General features: G+C 44.7%; 1 protein-coding gene across 5 annotated transcripts in view; it reads right to left on the minus strand.

Annotated features, from left to right (window-relative positions):
- Positions 1–1773, minus strand: part of CACNB1 (calcium voltage-gated channel auxiliary subunit beta 1) — a 2104836-nt gene extending 2103063 nt beyond the window's left edge. For 2 of the 5 annotated variants that reach the window (XM_044055375.1, XM_044055374.1), the window contains exon 1: positions 1621–1773. In XM_044055375.1, coding sequence (XP_043911310.1) covers positions 1621–1713 — 93 coding nt within the window. In that variant the 5' untranslated portion in view covers positions 1714–1773. The remainder of the gene's footprint in view (positions 1–1620) is intronic. The other 3 variants (XM_044055371.1, XM_044055372.1, XM_044055373.1) reach the window with 3 other exon arrangements.
- Positions 1774–22798: the final 21025 nt, after the last annotated feature.

Consider the following 22798-nt stretch of genomic DNA (forward strand, 5'->3'; position numbering starts at 1 on the left):
CATAGTTCCTGTTCTCCTGCTGTGTGAATGGAGCTAAACCAATTACTCATAAATTGTGCCGGGAACTAAATCAGTTAACCAGGCAGTGTGAATGGTTCTAAATCAGTTAACCAGCAGTGTGAATGGTTCTAAATCAGTTAACCAGCAGTGTGAATAGTTCTAAATCAGTTAACCAGGCAGTGTGAATGGTTCTAAATCAGTTAACCAGGCAGTGTGAATGGTTCTAAATCAGTTAACCAGCAGTGTGAATGGTTCTAAATCAGTTAACCAGGCAGTGTGAATGGTTCTAAATCAGTTAACCAGGCAGTGTGAATGGTTCTAAGTCAGTTAACCAGACAGTGCTTCTGGCTCACTCCTGAAAATAAACACTTGTACTTAGTTTTTTTATCATTAACAAACACATCAAATAAAATGAATACAATTTCCTCCCAAATGATCTGCATCTTTACGCACGACTGTAAATGCCCTGACATTGGTGTTCTCAGAAACTATCCTGCTCTCATACTCAGAGGTGTTCATTTAGTCCCATCCTGTCCTCATGCCCAGTGCCTAGTTTTCTTAAAAACATGGGATGGGCACTATAGAAAACTGCTTGCCGGTGTGAGAATGACACAAGATAGAGCACGAGCGTAGGGTAGAAACAGAAGTGGAAGAAGAAACTGGGAAAGTGTAAGGGCAGAAGCTGCGAAAATGAGTTACATGAGGCAACGGCAGAGAAGAGGGGAAAAGAAACAGCACCTAGAGTAAGGGAGAAAGAATCAGAGAGACAAGTAGGGCCGATAAAAGCAAGACAGGCCGAACAGAACTGTGAAACAGTTACAGAAGCACAACATTTGATAAAAGACAACAATAAAGGGGCACTCTGAAAGGAAAATAAGGTCACAGATGGGATGGTAGTAAAACGGGATGGGAAATGAAGTTATGGTTAGTAATCCAAATGGGCAAAGCATAGTGAACAGAGACTAGACTGTGACAACAGCAAAGATAGAAAGCAGAAAAAGTGCAATGTACTTAAAACCAGCTTATCACTGCTTGACTCTACTAGACTGCAGATCAGATTCACGCTTCTTGCAGTACCTGCTTCTCACTCTCCCTGTATTCCCAATGCTTTTCTGTGGCATTTCTTAGTGTCACAGGCATGACATTATTCCTTTTCTGGCCTCATAACTGAGCTCCTCTGTGTATCATTTTCTTTTTTGTTCTCACTTATTAATGTGTCTCCAAAGCTCAACCTTTTTTCAACTGCGTATATAACTTTAGGGGAGGGCTCCAGTGTGACATGTGGTACCTGTTACCTCATCCCTCCTTGGTTCGTTTTAACTAGAAGCACAGTTTCCACTTGGAAAATCACTGCGCAGATTAACCTTTCAGGCATCAAGACTAAAAATAAAATCTTATTCTGTAAAATCTTAAGCTAATACTTCACACCTAGTAAAGAAAGGACTTGGTTCTCTAAACAGGTACCCAATTAAGCACCTGCGTCCGTATTTTACTTTGCTGCATTTAGTTGTCATTCATACAGTTTTCTTCAGCTTGCTGTTCTTGCAATCCAACCTCTCTATGTGTCCCTCATCCTGTCATCTAGTTGCACAGTTTCTCACCAATTTCGTCTTGTCTTACCTGCAGGCTGGTGTTCTCAAACACATCCATCTGGATTTCCTGGGTTGAAGTGGAAGGTGTCCTGGACATGTCGCTGCTACTGTTATGGACCATTGACTTCTCATTCACAATAGAATCATTCTCAAAGTGGGAAGGACAGACATAAGATAAAAATAAAACACCTTGCCAGCAAAAAAAATATTCTTCACATCCACAACATCTTCCTTAAAGCAACAGCTTCCCTCTTGAGCATCAGGACAATGCAGAAAAGCCTGCAGCTGTGGAAACAGCTCTGTCCCACCCACTTGCTCTGCAGCTGTATGGATACCTGCAGCTATCCAATCACTTGGGCATACAAGCAAGAAAGGCTTGGTTACTGGCTGCAGCCCTTGTCAGCCTAATAATGCATAAAGCCAAAGAAGAAAAAAAGATGTTGAATACAGCTATTCCTTCTTGTTACCCCTCCCCCTCAGAAAGCACACCATGAGGTGCTGTTAGAAAGGTGTTTAGAAACTGAGATTGATGACTTGGAAACGGCCCATAACATGAGTGCAACCCTCCCCAACACACAGCTCCTTCTGTCACATTGTCTGTTTCTCCACCCACTTTTCACTATGCACGCTTGAAAAGGAGGAATTTTATACTAATTAGGAGCGCAGACTGTTAAAGCAAGGTGAAGAAGTTATTTCCTAAAGAATATCAGTACACACTGACAAAACGGTGCTTTTGTTACTAAAATACTTCTGTAGCTGCCAAGTATTTTATATTAAATAACCTTTTACTTCCTTCACTGGAGAAGTAAATCTACTTAATGAAGGGTCCTAGAAGCTCTTATCTGAGCCAAGATAGTCCCATTACTTCTCACATCAAAAGACGATCTGACAGTTACTGTAAAAGGTATGAAGCAGAGTTTATTCCAGCTTAAATCACATCTCTCGCTACACTCACACCTTGTCTAGCTCCGTGCAAAAGTGTTGTTTTGTCTAACAACATCTGCTTGAGTGAGGAACTCGGGATTAATTGCAGAGTGATTAATGCACACAAAACATACCTTAGAAAGGAAGAACACATTATCTTTGCTTTAATGACGTGTAAAGAAGAAAACCAGCAGGGATTTAATAAGAACGCAGACACTGCTACTGCATTCATGTTGAAGAAAGAAAAAAATATTTTTTTTCTCAGCACTGATTAGATGTCTTTTAGTACCGCACTACCAAATGAAACAAATGTAACCATATGTTCTCACCCTCCCCCGCCCCACCAACATAGACATTTTGTTAAATATAACCTTTTATCTTGTAATGTTTACAAACTTATGCCTGAACCCCAAAACATTTAATAATTATTTAAAAACAGAAGGCACATCAAGGCTGTTGTGCAATTCCCCATTCCCCCCATCTATAAAAGAAATCAGTTAGGATGAATCTCTGTGAGGAAGTACGGACTCATACCAGGTGTCAGAGATTTCAGGCAACGTATAACAATGTTTGCATGTTTTACCAACACGTCAGTATGCCCTGGAGATGGTGGAAAACTCACCCTCTACAGATCATTACTGCCCCTAACCCAAGTTGTTGGGTGGAGGCTGACAGAGACAGCTCCCTGCAACTGTTACAGAAGAGAAAAGTGGTAACTGTGGCCCTCATCCTGTTTAAATAACTCCAGGTTATGTGAGGTGGAACAACTGTCATGAGTCAGGATTTACATGCAGTCGGGGGCAGGACCAAAAGAAAGAATTAAGGACTAGACAATTGCTAACTAGGCTGTAGTGAACTAAATGTAATTCAAATGCAGCATGGCTACTGAACAGAGCCTTGTATATCGGCATTAATATGGAGAAGGACGTGGCATTTATTCATGCCTGCCTGGTCATTATCCATTACCTCTGCATGCAGTGTGTCATGTACTTTACTGCTTTGTGCTTATTTATTTATATGTTTAATTTGTTGATTTGATAGAAGGGCTGATCTAAACATTGTCACTGGCTACTACAACATGGGTCATTAGAAAATATAAAAATAATTGGGATATATCATTGCTTGTAAAGAAATATACAGTGTTCAGCAATCATGGCCTAAGAAAATAGAGAAAACTGAGTCATAAACAAATAAACAACAAACACGTATATTTGGGTCAGACAGAATCTTATGACAAGATTCTACAATGAATCAGACCTCATAAGCGTGAGACTGCAGACATGCACCAAGTGTCTGTAAGGTCATCTTCGGGTGTTGTCACTTTGTGAGACGTCCTCTGCATGGTAAAGTATAAAAAATACATCTGTTAAAGTCTGAATCCTGGTTCAGACAATGGTATTTTTCGGTGAAATGTGAATTTCTTGTTAATTTCACAAAGTACTGACCTAACTAGGCCACTGTTATGCATGGAAGAGTAATAAATATGCTGTCTGTATCACATAGAACAGGTCACCTGCATGTCATTGTAAACATGGCGCAATGAAAGGGAAACACCTAGCGTCAAAACACTGCTGTTTGGATAACAGATAACGGATAATGAACAGATACAAACGTTTAAAATCCCAGCATGGCTTGGCTAGTCAGTAATAATACGCAGGCAAAAGAGGTGCAGATCTAAAGATAAGAGCAAAGATTATGCCATTCTTGCCACTCCCTACTTTTAGCAGGGTGGCTTTGTACATTTCTGTAATTAACAATCAGACATCTCTGAGAAGCTGATTATGTCCGAGATTAAGGACACAGAGACAGAGGCTGGACAGTGTGTTTGAGTGGGTCAGGGATTGAGGTCCAGTTAGGTGGACATCAGAATTGATATGTTAATGTAAGAAAGGGAACGGAATGAAAAGGCAAGGAGTGGCTACTCCCACCTCCTTAACACCTCTCACCACAGTCTTGTCAAAAGATTACACCGTGAGTGATGACTGACCACCTGAGATTCAGTCAGGAGAGAGGAGATGCAGTCAGTTATTTACTTTAAGTAGATAGGCACAACCAGGCAGACCTCATCTAGTGCATATTTTTGCAGAATGTTCAGATTTTCCCTTATATTTTTGCCTACTCCTCATACAATTTCTGGTTTTCTGGCAAATCACTGGAATGATCTGAGGATTAAAGTCACTAAATAATGACATACATTTGAGTTTCAGACTTCATATCCTTCAGAAAATGTATGTTAAAACAAACCATGTTACTCTAGCAACTTTCTAAGTTTATAAGAGCAATATTTAAAATATATCCATATTTTTGAGTCTTTGCCCCCTCCCCCCCCCCAATTTTGTCAGGCTTTGTCCAGATTTCTTGCACTAAGAGGTGGAGAGATATGGTGTATACCCTTGAAGGAAAAACACATTATAAGCAAGAGATTATTATAATGGTTAATATATTTACCTCACAGACACAGGGTGCAGGATTTGATTTTCACCTTTGAGAGAAATTGGCTAGGCTTAAAATGTCCCACAAGGGCAGTTAGCCTAATACTTATCTATGATCCTATTAAACGATAGATTGGAATTTTGATTTTACATAATTTAGATACAGAATTTCACCCATGTACAATAAAACATATAAATGAAAAGACATATTGCCATCAAATTACCTTCATAAAGTTTTTTTTACAACCTTTCACCTTTGCAGATACTTATTTACTACTTAGTATGATTTGCAAAATTAAGATTTACACTTACCACTTTACAAGACATTCTGAGCTGGAAAGGTTGGAGGGTTATGGATGGGAAAGAGCAAATGAAGCTGAAAGAGTGAGGGGAAAACATGAGGGTATAAAAAGAGCAAAGTGAGGAAGGCACGAGGGTATGTAACAACGGGCATCTGTTACTGTTAATCTGTGTCATACCTGATGAGATGCTTACAAGGACTCGGCTAAGTATGTATTTATAGGGAAGTGTATATTCTCCATAAGGGCATCTGGGAATATGGTTTACATTATCATACAGTTATCCCAGGAATATGGTTTACATTATCATGCAGTTATCCTGGGAATATGCTTTACATTATCATACAGTTATCCCAGGAATATGGTTTACATTATCATGCAGTTATCCTGGGAATATGCTTTACATTATCATACAGTTATCCTGGGAATATGGTTTACATTATCGTACAGTTATCCTGGGAATATGGTTTACATTATCATACAGTTATCCTGGGAATATGGTTTACATTATTATACAGTTATCCTGGAAATATGGTTTACATTATCGTACAGTTATCCCTATCACCCAGGCCTGCTGCATGATGCAGTCCTGAATTAAACCTTACAGGTCCCTATTGGTTTCTTATGGGCTCTGAATCCACCAGTGTGGAAACAACCAATACATCAGCACAGAATCAAACCAGTACCCTTAATTCTGCCATGTTACTGCCAGCAACACATGTTGTGCAGACCAACAGGGCAATTTTGTAGCAAAACAAGACCCATTTTCTCAACTGGAAAAGGAAAAATTTCCTTTGCAATGCATTATTCTCTCCAGATGCTTGAAAACTTTTAGTTATGTACTCACCATAACTTCAGATGTTTGGGATCCATCTCGCCTACATTCTGAATGATGGGTTCGGAGCCGATCCCTCGGCTCCGACTCGGCACGCTTATGCCAAAGAGCGAAGTCTCTTATTGGCTGAGCTTACTATATCGCAGGATGCACCACTACCAGTCCCCCAGATCTAGTTTGTCCGCATACATGCACACACGCATACCCTGCTTATATAACATCGTCAGATGAAACAAGATAAAAACAGTTGAACTCAAAACCGTTCAATCTCTTCTGATCTGCAAGGCAGGGGGAAGGAGGGTGGGTATCAGGAATGTAGGCGAGATGGATCCCAAACATCTGAAGTTATGGTGAGTACATAACTAAAAGATGTTATGTGATCCTATCTTGCCTACATTTTGAATGATGGGACGGCGTCCTAGCACCTGAATCCTGGGTGGCTCACTGGAAAACACTCCTGAGTACCGTGGAACCAAATGATGCTCGTCCTTTAGATGCCACATCCAATTTGTAGTGGGAAATGAAAGTGTGCGGGTTGGACCAAGTAGCCGCCGCACAAATTTCCGATATAGCGAGCTTGGAATGAAAGGCTATAGAAGTAGCCATAGCTCTGGTAGAATGAGCTTTGATAGATGATGTAAGATGTTTATTCGAAGAAGAATAGGCCTGAGTTATGCAATCTCTGATCCATTTTGAGATTGTAGCTTTTGTGATGGTTTGTCCCAATTTATTATCTGAGAAGGACACAAACAACTGGTCTGACTTACGAAGTTGTTGAGTCCTGTCTAAATAGAAGCGTAATTGCCTGTGAACATCCAATTTATGGAGAGTGTATTCTGCTTCATTGGAGAATTTTGGGAAGAAAACCGGTAGCTCTAGAGATTGTTGGAGGCAGAAACTAGAACAGACCTTTGGGACAAAGGATGGATTAGGCCTAAGTGATACTCTATCCTTGTGGAAAATCAAGTACGGTGGCTTAATAGACAGGGCTTGAAGCTCCGAAACTCTTCTTGCCGAAGTAATTGCAACTAAGAAGGCAGTTTTCCAAGACAGATATTTTAACTCGCATGTAGCAGCCGGTTCGAAGGGGAGATGTTAATGCGCAAAGCACCAAATCAAGATCCCACGGAGGTGCAGGATGAAAAATTGGTGGTCTTAATAGGCTCGCACCTTTAATGAAAGTTTTGCATAGTCTGCTGCTCATCAAAGGAGGATCCATGGATTCGTGGAATTTAGAGATAGCCGCTAGTTGGACTTTAATAGTTGAGACAGAAGATCCCTGATTAAACAAGGATGTTAAAAATTTTAAGACCTCTGGGACAGGAGCAGTGATAGGGTCTAAGCCCTTGAGTTGAGCTCCAGATAGCAAACCTCTTCCACTTACTAAGGTACAATTTGTTAGTGGTGGGTTTGTGGGCCAAGATAAAATGTGAACAACTTCCGGGTCTAGAGTGTGCCTTCTAACTAAAGTCGGAAGTGGAGGAGCCAAGCTGTCAATTTCAAAGATTGAAGGGACTGATGTCGAAGTCCCGACTGATGGATTAGCAAGTCCGAATCAGGTCTAAAGTCCACGGATCGTCCACTGCATGCTTCTTCAGGTAGGGAAACCATACCTGACGAGGCCAGTACGGGCAATCAGAATCATTGAAGACCCCAGTTGAGAGGCTTTTGAATAACTCTGGGAAGAAGCGGAATTGGAGGAAAGGCATAAAGTAGCCCTGTTGGCCAAGGTTGTGCTAGAGCATCCATGGCTGGTACTCCCTGATGTGGGATCAAGGAGAAGAACCTTTGGCACTTGGTGTTTAATGGAGTTGCAAATAGGTCGCAGCAGCGCCCCCATCTCCTGAAAACCTGAGCTGCTACTGTGTGGTTTAGAGACCACTCGTGAGGAGAGAGAATTGTCCTGCTCAATTTGTCTGCCAATATATTTGACTTTCCGGGATGTGGGTCGCTACCAAGAAGCGGTTGGTAGCTACAGCCCATTCCCACACTCTCATGGCCTCTCTGCAAAGGGGTATGATCTGGTCCCTCCTTGTTTGTTCAGATACCAAACCACCGACATGTTGTCTGTGTGGATGGCGATGATGCCCTGAGGAAGAAACTTGTGTAAGGCCTGTAGGGATAGAAGTACAGCCCTCATCTCCAACACGTTGATGTGGAGAAGAGCTTCGTCCGGAAGCCAGGAGCCCTGAACTAGCCTGCCCAGACAATGCCCCCCCCACCCTATCTGGGAGGCATCTGTCGTCAGGGTAACCACTGGAGAGGGAAGAACAAAGGGGTTTCCTTGATCCAAATTGGATGTCTGAAGCCACCAGCGAAGGTCCCTTTTGCATATATCCGTAATCATGATGTGATGATTGAGGGGAAGATCCTGAAAGGACCATTGCATTGACAATAGCCACTGAAGAATCCTCATGTGCAATCTTGCCAGAGGGACTAAAAGAACCGTGGCAGACATTGAGCCTAGAACTTGTAGAACCATCCTGGCTGGGGCTTTGGATCTCGAGATCAGAGCTTGAACTTGGCCCTGTAAAGTTTGGATCCTTTCGGCAGGAAGAAAGACGGGCATTAATCTTGAGTCTATCTCTGCTCCTATGAACTTTATGCTGAGAGGGCAGCAAGACAGACTTTGACCAATTGAATGTAATCCCCAGGGTAACACCCAGGGAGATGGTGGCTTTGAGGTTGTCCATTAGTAGATGCCTGGTGGTGGCAGTCAGGAGCCAGTCGTCCAGATAGGGAAACACTTGGAATCCAAGACTTCTCAGGTGAGCCGTCACTACTGCCAAACACTTGGTGAACACCCTGGGGCTGTGGTGAGACCAAAGGGCAGAGCGCAAAATTGGTAATGACTGACTCCCAGGCTGAAGCGCAGATACCTCCTGGACGCCTGATGTATCGGTATGTGATAATAGGCATCCTTGAGGTCTATGGAGCACATCCAAACATCCTTCTCCAACAATGGGAGAATGGATTGTAACGTGACCATTCGGAATTTGGATTTCGTGACGGATTGGTTCAGTCTGCTGAGATCCAATATTGGTCTCAGGTCCCCTGTCTTTTTTGGCACTAAAAAGAACCTGGAGTAATTTCCTGATCCGATCTGGTCTGTGGGGACCGATTGGATGACTCCTTTTTCTAGCTGCTTTAAAGCTTCTGCGGCTGCCATTTCCCTTTGACTGGGTGGTGGGTCCGGGATTCTTTTGGACGGTGGGGGCGAGTATGTGAATGGGATGGTGTAACCTCCGGCAATGATCCGAAGCACCCATCTGTCCTGAGTGATTGACTCCCAGGCTTTTAGGTGCTTGGCAAAACGACACCCGACTGGCTCCAGAGCAGCACAGCCGGGCAATCCCTCATGACGTGTGGGAGGCTGAAGAGCCACGAAAGGACTCGCGGTCTCCAGAATTGCGGGGCCCTCTGCCGCCTCTGGGACGGCGTCTCCCTGAAAAATTTCCCCGTCCTCTGCCTCTGGAAGGGGAATCTTCCTGCTGTTGGGAGAAAAACTTACGGGATTTGCGGAACCACATTTTCCCCCCTCCTTTAGCCTTGGGGTAAGGCCGAAAGGGAGTGGAATAACGGCACCCACGGCAGATAAAGTTTTTCCCTCTTGCTCACAGCGGTAAGGGTGTCTTTAACCTTGGGTCCAAACAAGGAGGACCCATCAAAGGAGCGTCGGCGAAGGAAGACTTGAAGGCTTCCGCAAACTGACACAAGCGGAGCCAGGCTTGTCTCCGTAGAGCCACGCCTGTGCCTGCCGCTCTACCCGCCCCTTCGGCCGCATAGGAAATGAGCCTCATGGACGAGTTAGAAATTGACGTAAGGATAGCCAACTGAGAGCTAACCGACTGGGCTAGCTGCTCAGGTAGGTTACCCGAGAGGGAATCTGACAACTCCTTGACCAGATCCCTCTGAAGCCTGGTAAAATGTGCCAAATAATTCAGAGACCTTAAAGTAAAGGCCGCTGAAGTCAGGGTGCGCTTCCTGTACCTGTCCGTACTCCTAGACTCCTTATTAGGAGGATGGATGGACGTTGAAGCCTCTGCCACGTCCTGTTGTGTAGCAGATGCCACCACCATGGCATCTACAGCCACGCCTTTAGTGAGGAACTCCTTCTCGGGGGGAGCAGACAAAAATTTATTTGGACGAGAAGGGACTGGTTCCACGGTATCTGGATGTTCCCACGCCCTTCGACAAACTAAATCCAGAAGCTCGTCGAAGGGCGGAGACACCCAGGAGGCGGAGGGCTGAGCCCCAAAGGCCTTGAGGAGCACTGACTCGTCAGTAGAGGGGGGGGGGTTGGATATCCAGCCGCCTCGTTGTTTGAGGATCTCTAAGATGTCTGCAAAGGAGACATCATCCGAGGACGACTTCGGGGACCCCTCTGCATCATCCAGATCAGTGTCTGAAGTAATAGACTCGGGCCAGTCCACGTGCTTCCTCTTGCACGATCTCTTCCTTGGGGGTTCCTCCGAAGACAGCTCAGAAGAACCCTCAGGAGGAGGGGAACCCCCACTGGGGTAACCTCAGGCCCCGGGCTCTGCTGACTACGGACAGGGGAACTGCCAAAGACCCAGTCTCCACGCCTAGGGAAGGTGCCGGTAAAGCCGGGGAGATGGCCGAAGAGGACTTGGCCAAGGCACTCCTCATGGCTCTGAAAGCCGGACCCCCAGAATCCTGGGAGTGTCCGGTCCCCGGAGCCGTGATAGTCGACGGAAGACCCGCAGTCGAAGCACCGAGGGGAGGCTCGGAACCGAAAGCATAGGTCCCAAACATCACCCCGGGTCCAGCCGAAGACGTCAGCGTACCAAACACGGACCCGGGCCGGGTTGGAGTAAGGGTCGGAGCCGACCCTGAGATCTCCATCGGCTCCAACAGCACCGGCTCCGACGGAGCCAGAGCAGTCGGAGGAGGAATGGCAATGGGGTGGGCCAAGGTCATCGGCTCGAAGCCAACTGGGTCGGAACCGAAACAAATTTTGGAAGACTGGGGACTGGAACAGTCTTTGGAGCACCCTGTCTATATCAGAATCTGACATCCTCGAAGACCGAGAGGAAACAGAACGGGTCCGAGACGGCCTCTCCAACGGCCCCAAAGGGCTAGGGGACCGGCTCCGAGGCGACTCGATGAGTATCGGCGCCGAGGGAATACACACACCAGATTCCATCGGTGCCGAGGTGGACTTCGGTGCCGAGGAGGAAGTGTCTGAGCGGAACCTTTGTCGGCTCCGAGCAGTGGAGCCGACGAAGATGACCCGCCTCTCGATGCCCCAGCTATCGGCTCCGAAGCCAGAGGAGTCGATACTGGTGGCATCGAGGCAGACCGTTCCGACCTCGGCTCCGAAGTCCTTGGAGCCGAAGGAGAGGCCTGCCTTTGTTTCTTAGCGATCGGATCCGACGGACTGGTCGGAGCCGACGCCCTTTTCTTTTTGGCCGGAGAAGGAGAGGATGCCAAAGCTTCTTCGAAAGAAGGTTTAATTAATCCCTTAAGAATTAATTTATTTTTCCTCTCCTGGAGGACCCTTGAGGAAAAAGCGTGACATACACTACATGATTCCTGTAAATGCTTTGTCAAACATACTCAAAACACAAGAATAGCTGTTAAAACAGCTTTTTGTAGAGAATGAAGAAAAACCTGACAGAAAAACTAGTGAAATAATCACTACTTAACTCAGCCAGCTCGAGACCACGTCTTCACTTGTTAGCGGCAAACGAGATCTGGGGGACTGGTAGTGGTGCATCCTGGGATATGGTAAGCTCAGCCAGTAAGAGACTTCGCTCTTTGGCATAAGCGTGCCGAGTCAGAGCCGAGGGATCGGCTCCGAACCCATCATTCAGAATGTAGGCGAGATAGGATCACATAACATCCATTGTTAACTCCTCTGTCATGATCAAAGTGACAGAATCACTGAAAGGACCGAACAACAAGATTTATATTGGTCATGTTGGCTAGCTGAAAGTCATCTTGGGAGTGGCAGTACAGCGTGAGAGGGAATTATACATAAGTATGGGCATGTGGGGTTAAATCTCCCAAACTGGGAAGCACAGAGTTATAATACTCCTTCTCTGAGTGACAGACACTTTGCATAGTTCTCACAATATTACATGAGGTAAGCCCGAGCTGGACCATAGAAGGATAAAATCCTATCCACTGTCCAGAGTTTCATTAGGATCCCAAATGCAGATGGGGGACGAGCATGTCCATCAACGGAGGGATGGTGGTCCTGGCCAGCTCATGCAACTGCTCTGCTGACACAACCTTCACTGCAAGGTGCATGTCAGGATGTTGGAAACCAGTGCAGGGTGAATGTGGATGTCATCGCCCAAGCCACAGATAGTATCCTTAGTTGGCACATGTAGAGAAGCACATACCAACCAACAAAAGTAGTGCAGGCAGTCCCTGCAATGACAGAACTCCTCACATCAACAGCAGGGGAAAGGGTTAGCCCATTCATAATAAGCCCCCCTGACAGCCTTGATGTTTGCTTGTCTGATGGCCTCCTAGGTGACACTCACTTCACTGGATTTGAGGACTCCCTACCACTGGGGAATAAATAAATGAACATCCAATATGGCAAAGTTTGATGTTGGCAGTGACAAGCAGAGAGGGGAAGAGCCTAATGAAAACACACACACACACACACACACACACACACACACACACACACATATATATATATATATATATATATATATATATATATATATATATATGAATGTGTGTGTGTGTGTGTGTGTGTGTGTGTGTGTGTGTGTGTGTGTGTGAGTGTATGCTCTGTCTTTATGTATGTATGTATATATATATTTATATATATATATATATATATATATATATATATATATACCATTACACACAGCAATTACTCTAAACACTTATTAATACTGAATTTAGTAAACCCTTATTTTATTGCCCTGCCCCTTTCGTGTTACTTCTCCAAGATCCATGCACAAAGTACTTCCTGCTTGCATTCGTACTATGCAACATGATCAGCTCATGTGATCTGTAACATCCAATCACACAGTATTACATCCACCTTTGTAAATGTAAAGATATTTGGTATCTCTGTTATGCTGATGATATTTAACTTTATCTCTCCCTTCCTAGTGGATATGTGTTCAATTTTACTGTCAAGGAAAACCAGCACTCAAATATAATAAACCCGTAAAAATGAAAATGAGCACCTCAGAAAGACTTTCCACGTGAACCAGGATAAAATCACTCTTTATTAAACAAAACTGGAAGAAGTCTTGTATGGTGGATGAAAATGCGGTGAGTACATTAATGTGTTTATGTTAAGTTTTGTTTAATAAAGTGTGCTTTTATCCCAGTTCACGTGGAAAGTCTTTCCGAGTTGCTTGTTTTGATTTTTTCAATTTTACTGTCCTAGAAAACTTAAGGTCACCTATTCCTGTTTGGTATGGATTCATCTCAAACTCAACCCTTCAATGACAGAGGCAATGCGAGTGCCTGCTGCCATGCTTCTGTTACTTGCCCCTAGTGCATATTGACATATGTCTTTTACCCTGCCTTAGTGCATGCTGCCATATGTGTGTCACCTGCCCTTATTGCATTCTGTCATATGTCTGTCACCTGCCATTAGTGCATGTTGACATATATCTGTCACCTGCCCATAGTACATGCTGCAGTATGTCTGTCACCTGTCCCTAGTGCATGTTCATAGGTTCATAAATTAGTACTAGGCTAACTGCCCTTGTGGAGCATTTTAAGCCTAACCAATTACCCCATGTAAGAATCAAACCCTGCACCTTATGTCTGTAAGGTAATCACTTTAACCATCATGCCAACCTCCCACTAGATTCCTCGACTTCATCAATGCCAATGCATTGGATCAGCTGGTCGACACCCCTACAAGAGGAGAAAATATCCTGGACCTGGTCCTAACCAACATGAGTAGCCAACCCTACAGTGTCATCCTCCTTGTTAAGATCCAACCATACATCAACCACTTTTAAAGTCACCATCTCCCCTAACCCCCCCCCCCCATCAGAGTCAAACAAAAAAACGTTTCCAAAGCTGACTACAATCTCCTCAGAGCAGGTATAAGCAGCTTCACAGCCACCGTCCCTTCAGTTGGAACTAGCACTAATGTCCAAGCCTACACCAAAAAACTATATGAGCACCTATATAACTGTATAGACTCAGCAATACCTGACAGGACCAAATCATCTTCCTCAAGGACGAGTAAACCTGTCTGGTAGACAGCAGCAATAAACAAACCCGATAATAAAAGGAAAAAAATTTCTGTCCAGGACCAGGAAGGAGCAGATGCCAAGTTGGAAGCAATCTCTCCTTTGTCTGAACAAGCAAATAAGTTCACTGGTAAAATCCTCTAAGGCTAACTTCGAGTCCAAGTTGACCACATCCACTAAGGACAATCACAAGGCCTTCTTTACATACTTCCGCAATCTCAAAGGTAACACCCAAATCTGCTCTGAACTGGTGGTCAGTAACATCACATACACAAATGCCATAGATATAGCCAACCTGCTGGCAGACAGGTTCAGTAAAAACTTCACCTACTTGTCCCCTCCAACAGTAAACCAGGACATCCCCAGCACCTGCTCCCTCCCCTCATGACCAGGAACCAGGTCTTCAATGCCTTCTCAAAGGCAAAAAATACAGTGTCCATGAGACCCGATAACATCCATTGCTGTATTCAACATGAACTCAGGCATGGGCTCTCAGCTCCATTATGCCCCCATTCAACCAAAGCCTGAGCACTGGCTTTGTCCCAGGCAAATGTAGGGCATCCACTGTCATCCCTCTACACAAAGGTGGATCGTCCACTGACCCAGGCAATTATAGGCCCATCAGTCTAACTAGCCTGATTTGCAAGGCCATGGAATGCATTATCATGAAACTTATAAACAAGGACATTGGCAACCTCCAAAAGCTTGACCCCACACAGTTTGGCTTTGTCAAAGGGAGATTCATGCCTGTTAAACTTGCTTGAATTCTTCGAAACAGTCACCAAAGCCATGGACGAGGGGAAGACAGTGCACACCACCTACCTTGACCTAGCCAAAGCCTTCGACACTATTCCCCACTCAGCAATAATAGACAAACTCTCCCAGCTAGGCATCAACTCATATGTTACCAGATGGGCAGCTAACTGGCTCACTGATAGAACCCACTCAGTCAAAATAGGGGAAGCCACCTCTAGTAGTAGATCCGTAACGAGTGATGTACCCCAAGGATCGACCTTGGGGCCTCTACTGTTTGAGATATACTTTTCTGAGGTGCAAGCCAAAACCAATGGTCTGTGGTTGACTAAGTTTGCAGATGACTATAAGCTGGGCACTATCTTAAATTCCCCTAGTGATGTGAACATCCACGAAGAGGGCCTTACCCAAACTAATGACCTGTGGCAGAAGCATAGCCTCAAACTGAATGCCAAGAAATGCATAATTATCCCCTTTGGGGAAATGGCATCCCCACTAATTATCACATTAATAAGAATGTACTAAGCACACAATCAGTCGTGAGGGACTTGGGCAGCCCGGTTGATTGCAATCTGACTTTTGACCACCACATTGCCTCTATTGTACGGAAGGCTTTCTACATGGCCCACCTCATAAATAAGGGTATTTCATCCAGGAACAAGGAGGTCATAACATTCCTGCACTCCTCCCTTATCAGACCCATTATCGAGTACAGTGCTCCCTTTGGCATGTACCTTGCCAAGCACAGGCAGCAGCTGGAGAGATCATAGAGGTTCCTGACCTGGAAAATCCAGGGTCTCAAACACCTATCCTGTACAGATAGGCTAAAAGCCCTGAGCCTCTACTCGATCTCATGCAGACTGCTCAGAGGTAACCTGTGTCTGGCATACAAGGCCACCTCAGAGCTAGCCTTGATAGAGTTGCTGCATATCTGTAAGTCAAACTCTACTCATGAAACCCGCATGCAAGGCCTCAACCTGTTCTGTAACATTAATAGAACTTGTTGGCGGGGTAGATTTGTTTCCCAAAGACTCCCCCATGTGTAGAATAGACTCCCTCTCCATGTCAAGCAGAGTACCTCTCTAGCCCTCTTTAAGAGGAACCTGGACGACTGGATGGGAAACAGAAAATACACCCCTGGGATCCCACCTGTGTCCCTGCTGGACAGGAGAAACAGGTGCTGAATCGTTGGGAACTTGGGCAAAATTTTTGGCTAGGCTTATAAGGGCCTCCAGGCCAATAGCCTAGTATCATCCTACGAACCTATGAACCTATATATCTGTGACTTGCCCTTTTCATGTCTCTTATCAGCTTTTTGAGTGAGGTTGGTTTAAATATGTACATTGTGTGTGTGTATATAATCTGGGTGCTATGACTGACAGATCATTAACACAGAAGGGCCAGGTGTCATTAATTTGTAAATCATCCTGTATTCAAATAAAGAGCATTTCATGGAATAAATACATAACTCCATGTCTGGATCTAGCAAAAGTAATGCACAAACTCGTGTTGTTTGTATTGTATTATTTTAATGGATTTTACCTGAGCTGAGTAACAGGGATCTCACTCATTTACAGTGACTGTATTGTCAGGGTATTGACAAGTTATTCTTACACCCAGTCTAATATTCTTGCACAGGCTGTTGCCATGGTGATTGTAAAATTCTATTGTCAGAGTATTGACAAGTTATTCTTACACCCAGTCTAATATTCTTGCACAGGCTGTTGCCATGGTGATTGTAAAATTCTATTGTCAGAGTACTGATAAGTTATTCATACAACCCCGTCTAATACTGCTGTTGCCATGGTGATTGTTAAATTCTATTGTCAGAGTACTGACAAGTTATTCATACCCCATGTCTAATACTCCTGCACAGGTTGTTGCCGCTGCAATGAGGTTATTTTTTGGAATCATTGTTCCTAGCGATTGTGCCCCACACTGTTTGTGTCCCATGAACGCCCTGCAGTTCTTGCTCCCTTATTCTCCCACTAAGTGCCTCCCAACGTCAGGTGAATACCTGCTGCTTATTCCAGGTATGGGCTGGTGTAAGGTAGGCATTATTTTCACTACCCAGCACCTTTCCCTTGGAAGTGACTACTTTACCTGACTCAGGCATGAGAGACCAATGTTTCATTTCAGGGGCTCCTTAGACACTTCCTGGGTATTAAGAGTTCATTTTAATCCTTCAAGGGAGCTTTGTACTAATTCTTGTCCTTTTATACTATTTTATTTATTCTATTTTGCAATTTTAATGGTGTGTTTTTAGCCTGTCTGACAAGGTTGTTCATATCTTATTGTCCAATATTTGGTAAATAAGCACCTTAATAAATAAATAAAAAATAAAGATTTGTAAAGAATATAAATATGACTTTATACTCATTTCAGTTGTTTTGTTTTCTTAATCAGGTAAACCCAATAGGTACAAGCCTCCTTTCAAGTTTGATCCAAGCCTCTTTTAAAGATGCTGTGAGAGCACCATCTGGTTAAGTGACTTTCTTAGGTTCATAGGTTCATAGGTTTATACTAGGCTAACTGCCCTAGGGCATTTATAAGCCTAACCCAAAGTTATGTGGCTTATGCTGCCCCTTATGTTAGAAATACTGTGCCCATTAGTTTGTTGTGCCTCTGTCCAGTAGTGACACAGAGATGATTCCCGGGGTAAACCTACGATCTCCCATCCACCGGTCAAGATATCTCTTGAACAGAGCCAGCGAGGTGCTCTGCCTCACATGGACCGGGGTTTTATTCCACAGCATGGGGAGTCTCTGGGTGATAAATCTATCCCTCCAGCACGTCCTATTTATATCCGTGCTAAGGTTTAAGTCTCTTGCTCTAGTGGTTTTGGTGGATTTGGATTTTTTGAGGTGGAGCATGTCCATTAATTCCGGGTTGGTCATGGCCTTGTATGTCAGGCACAGGTCACCTCTGAGCAGACGGTATGCAACTGAATAGAGTTGGAGTTTCTTCAGTCTGGCAGCATATGACAGGTTTTGGAGTCCCTTTATCCTTTTGGTGAGGAAATTTTGGGGTCTCTCCAATTGCTGCAGGTGTCGGGTGAGATACATCCCGAATGGGGCATTCTACTCGATCATTGGTCTGATAAGTGAAGAGTACAGGGGAACAATGACCTCACTTGATCTGGATGTGAATCCCTTCATGATCAGGTGGGCAATGTAGAAGGTCTTTCGAACCACTTTAGCAACGTGAGCGTCAAACGAGAGGCCACTGTCAACCTGGGTCCCCAGGTCCCTGATAACCTCTTCTGTGCTTAGTGGGTTGCCACCTATATGGTAGCTTGGGGTTACCTTGTTTTTCCCGAAGGGTATGACTATACACTTTTGCGTTTAACTTCAGGCCATGGCTCTGGCACCAGCTATCAGTTTCCGTGAGACCCCTCTGAAGGATGTCTGTGTCCGATGTACTATCCACTATGGCACCCAGTTTGCAGTCATCCGCAAACTTTGTCAGCCATAGTCCTCCTATGTTTGCCTGTACTTCTGAGAAGTAGATGCTGAACAATAGGGGGCCAAGGACTGAGCCCTGTGGGACTCCACTTGTAACCGGCTTGGAGTCTGACATGGCTCCAGCAACTCTAACCCTGTGGGTTCTGTCCTTTAGCCAGTTTGCAACCCATCTTGTGACATATGGGTTTACATTTAAGCTGGTAAGTTTCTCTATAATACCCAAGTGGGGTATTGTGTCGAAAGCTTTTGCAAGGTCAAGGTAGGCTGTATGGACTGCCTTTCCTCATCAATGGCCTTGGTGACTGTTTCGAAGAAGTCGACCAAGTTCAAAAGGCAAGATCTGCCCTTGACAAAGCCAAACTGGGTTGGGTCCAAGGTCTGCAAGTCCCCTATGTCCTTGTTTATGAGTTCCATTATGATCCTCTCCATAGCTTTGCAGACCAGGCTTGTTAAGCTTATGGGGCGGTAATTACCAGGGTCCATAGAGGCACCGCCTTTGTGGAGTGGGACCACAGTTGCCGTACGCCACTCCTTGGGCACATATCCTGTGGTGAGGCTAAGATTAAACAGCTGCCTTATGTGTGGGTTTAGTTCTTCATTGAGTTCATGTAGCACACAGCTGGGGACCCCATCCGGTCCCATTGATGCTGTGTTTTTAGCTTTAGAGAGAGCAGCTTTCACCTGTGCATTTGGGATGTCTGGGAGGGTACTCTCAGTTGGGATAGTTATCTCTCCTTTTGGGGGGGAGAGGGGGTGAAGTTTGCGCTGAACCTGTCTGCCAGTATGTTGGCAATGTCTGTGGGTTCAGTGATTTTTGTATCATTTTGGACTAATTCTGAGCATATCTGGGAGTTTCCACCCAGGTTTCTGACATAGCTGAAGAAGGCCTTATGATTGTCTTTTGAATCTATGGCAATTTTTCTCTCAAAGTTGGCCTTGGATGATTTTATGAGGGATCGTAGTTTCTTGCTAGTGCTGATCAAAGATGCCTTCCCTTTTGGGATTTTGCTCTATCATGTAATAGCTTTCTCCTCTTATTGTAAAGTTTGTTTATGGCTGGGGTCCACCAGACTGGACGTTTGCCCTTGGTGGAAAGAGTCTTGGTTTTATTTGGGATTGCCTGATCCATGCAGTCCTGAAGGTGTTCATAGAAGGCATTTGTAAGGGCTTCCGCAGCTTGGGTTGTGGTTTCCATTGGCTCGGGGGCCTTGAAGGATACCACACCTGTCTTGAGTAGTGTGAAGTTTGCTTTAGAGAAGTTCTTCACTGTGGTCTTTTTTGTTTGGGGTGGGGGCGGGATGTGGACCTCTAGTGAGATTAGTTTATGATCTGATCTCACCAATGAGGAATATACTTCCGGTGTGGAGCATTTTGTCCCCATGTTCGTGATGATGAGATCTAGTATATTTTCTCCTCTTGTGGGGACGGTGACTAGTTGTTCCATGGTATTTGAATTTATGAACTCCAGGAACCTTTGGGCTAGAAAGTTTGGGCTTGAGTAATGTTCCCAGTCTATATTCGGGTAGTTGAAGTCACCCAATATGATGGTGTTTGGTGATACCTTTATACCCTCCAGTGTCTTCAGGAAGGCTGTGTGGGTTTCCTGAGTTTGAGAGGGTGGCCTGTAGCACGCTACAAATTGTAGAGCAGTTTTGCCTATGGTTAATTGCACCTGGATGGTTTCCGATGCTTCGTGCGTAGCCACCAACCTGGAGGTGTGGGTATCCTTGATGAATATGGATACACCCCCTCCTTTTGTGGTGTGGTCCGGGTTTTGGGGCCTGAACGCATGATATGAGATGAAACCTGATAGTGCCGGGGTGCTCTCAGGAGCCTTGAACCAGGTTTCAGTCACAGCACAGACATCGATGTTCTCCATACTGAGAAGGGCCTCGAGTGTGTGCATTTTGAGATTTAGACTTCTGGCATTGAGCAGCATTACCCTTAGTTTCTTCACGTTTTTGTTTTCTAGGGTGGTAGGTTTAGAATTTGAGCCTTGCCTAAAAAAGGCACTATGGGGGTGGCAAGAGCCTTAGCTAATATCCGGAATCCCAGGGGTGACCGGTGCAAGCCGTCGCTTGCAAAGCAGCGTGGCTTGTCGAGCATGTCATCCCAGGCAGACAGGCACTGGATCCCCTTTGAATGACACCAGAAATTAAGCCAATTGTTAAAGCTGATCATCTTGTCACTATATTGTGGCATCATTCGTGGTGAAGGAAGGATACTGCTCAGGGTCAGGGTCATACCTGCCTGGGCTACATAATCAGAGAGCTCCTCTATGTCTCTTTTCATGTAGTCCAGGGAGGTACGTCTCAGGTTGTTCACACCAGCATGGACAATGACTGTGTCATACTTGTACTTGCCGTGGAGTGACCTGAGTGCTTGTGTTATGTGGTGGATTCTAGCGCCCGATAGGCAGCTCACCGTGACCTTCTCCTTGCTCAGCCTGGTGAGTGGGACGTCAGTGTGTCTGACTATGGAGTCACCTATGACAAGTATGTTTGGTGTTGTATTTGGCCTTAAGGGCAGCGACTGCTTTGCACACTGATTTTGTTGTTTATGTGTTGTTTGTGTGGTGTATTGAGTTTGCAGTTGCTTGGGTGTCTGCTTTGGAGGCCTCTGCTGTTTAGGTAAATTTTTACTCAGAGCCTCCGAGTATGTCTTAGTGTGTTTATGTGTTTGATTCAGTGGTGTGGTTGAGTTATGTGAGACTGGTATTGTGGTGTGTGTAGTTGCCTTCTCCTCCTGCCTGGTCTTGCCAGTCCTGAGTTGAGAGAGCTCAGCCTCCAGTTTGGCTAAGTAGCTGCATCTCTCGCAAGTGTTAGTGTTACGTGGGAGGAGGAGAGGGTTGTCCGTGTACATGAGGCAATTGTAACATTGTCTCAGAATTCCCAGATTCACCAACTGGGCAGGAGAGGATGCCAGCATCTGACCCTTCGACATGCTAGAAAGATTTATGAGTTGGCATGAGACAGAAAAGTAGTGGGCTTAGCAGGGAAGTGGAAACTCATGGGGGGTTTTGCTAGTGAGAGATTTGTATAATATAGGAGTGCTTGACCTGCAAAGAGAATGCTTATAAGACAAGGGATATGCTTATAAGACAAGTGCTGAGCTTTTTGAGAAGAAAAAGCTATTTGGAACAAGTGCTGCACTTTTTAGTGAAGGTGTAAACTGTTTAGGTTCCTAACAGAGCAGTTCTAAGGGAAAAATTGAAGAACAGACTTTCTGGAGCCAGAAAGAGTTTAACCTTGTTTAACTGGCGCTGCCCGATGCTGCTCTAGTGGCAACTCCAAGACTAATCAAGGCTAAAGCACGTTAAAGCGTGCTTGATAGCAGGGGCTGGAAAGAAGCAGGAATAGACCCAAAACGGACAATAAAACTACAGTTTCAAGTCAGTAACCACCTCTACGGGGGGCAGGGAAGCTGCTCAATGTTATTCACTGCCACTGATCAACAGAGAGACTTTCCTTTAGCCCAAGCAAAAATGGCCTCACAGAAACTTTCAAATAGTTCAGGAACAGCAAGCCTGTAACTGAACTTTTTTAACTCTCAGAAAAGTGGGAAAAAAGCAAGATTTTTTTTTAGACTCACATAGAAGGCAAATGGAGACTGTGGGAATTAAACCCCGGTCCTATAAACTGACAGCCATTAGTGACTCATAGCCTTGATCCTCTGCAGTAAACTGCTATACTATGCATCCATTAAGTACTGTGGGAGGGCTATATTAAGGCAGGTCAATGGTCAAGTACATGTGATCACACAACAGATGGGGTCAGTCACTTTCATCCATAGACTGGCTCAATATTCACTCACTTTAGCTGTTTCACAAGGAAAAGGCTCAAGAGTACTAAACATGCTACAGGTCAGGTACACATCCAGGTTATACCAGATATCGCACTACAAATTCTACTAAATGTTTTAGAGTCTTTGTACGTCTAACAATTTAGACAATATCTGATAAGCCATCTTAGAGCTTTCTGAACACTTGTTACCCTGCAGAAGAAAAAAAAGCAAGCATATTATCATCTAGCCATGACTGTGGAACATAGTGAATCTTTTCTGCTGGCTAGTCATCAGAAGGTTTGATCAAATGCCTGCGGTTTCTGCAGTATATCTGCCCATCTGGTAATTAGATATCAGCAGGAGTGTCCCTTGTCTTGTCAAGTAGACTCAGATATGGAACTCTTACCTTTGCAGTGGCCTTGTCAAATAATAGCTTAGCAACTTGGGCTATTTTTGCAGCTAATGTACTGCTCTGTGGTAAATATAATCGGCTTTTGCAAAATACC

The sequence above is a fragment of the Protopterus annectens genome, chromosome 13.part0 (assembly GCF_019279795.1).
Source record: "Protopterus annectens isolate FY-2018-M chromosome 13.part0, PAN1.0, whole genome shotgun sequence".
Lineage (NCBI taxonomy): Eukaryota > Metazoa > Chordata > Ceratodontiformes > Protopteridae > Protopterus > Protopterus annectens.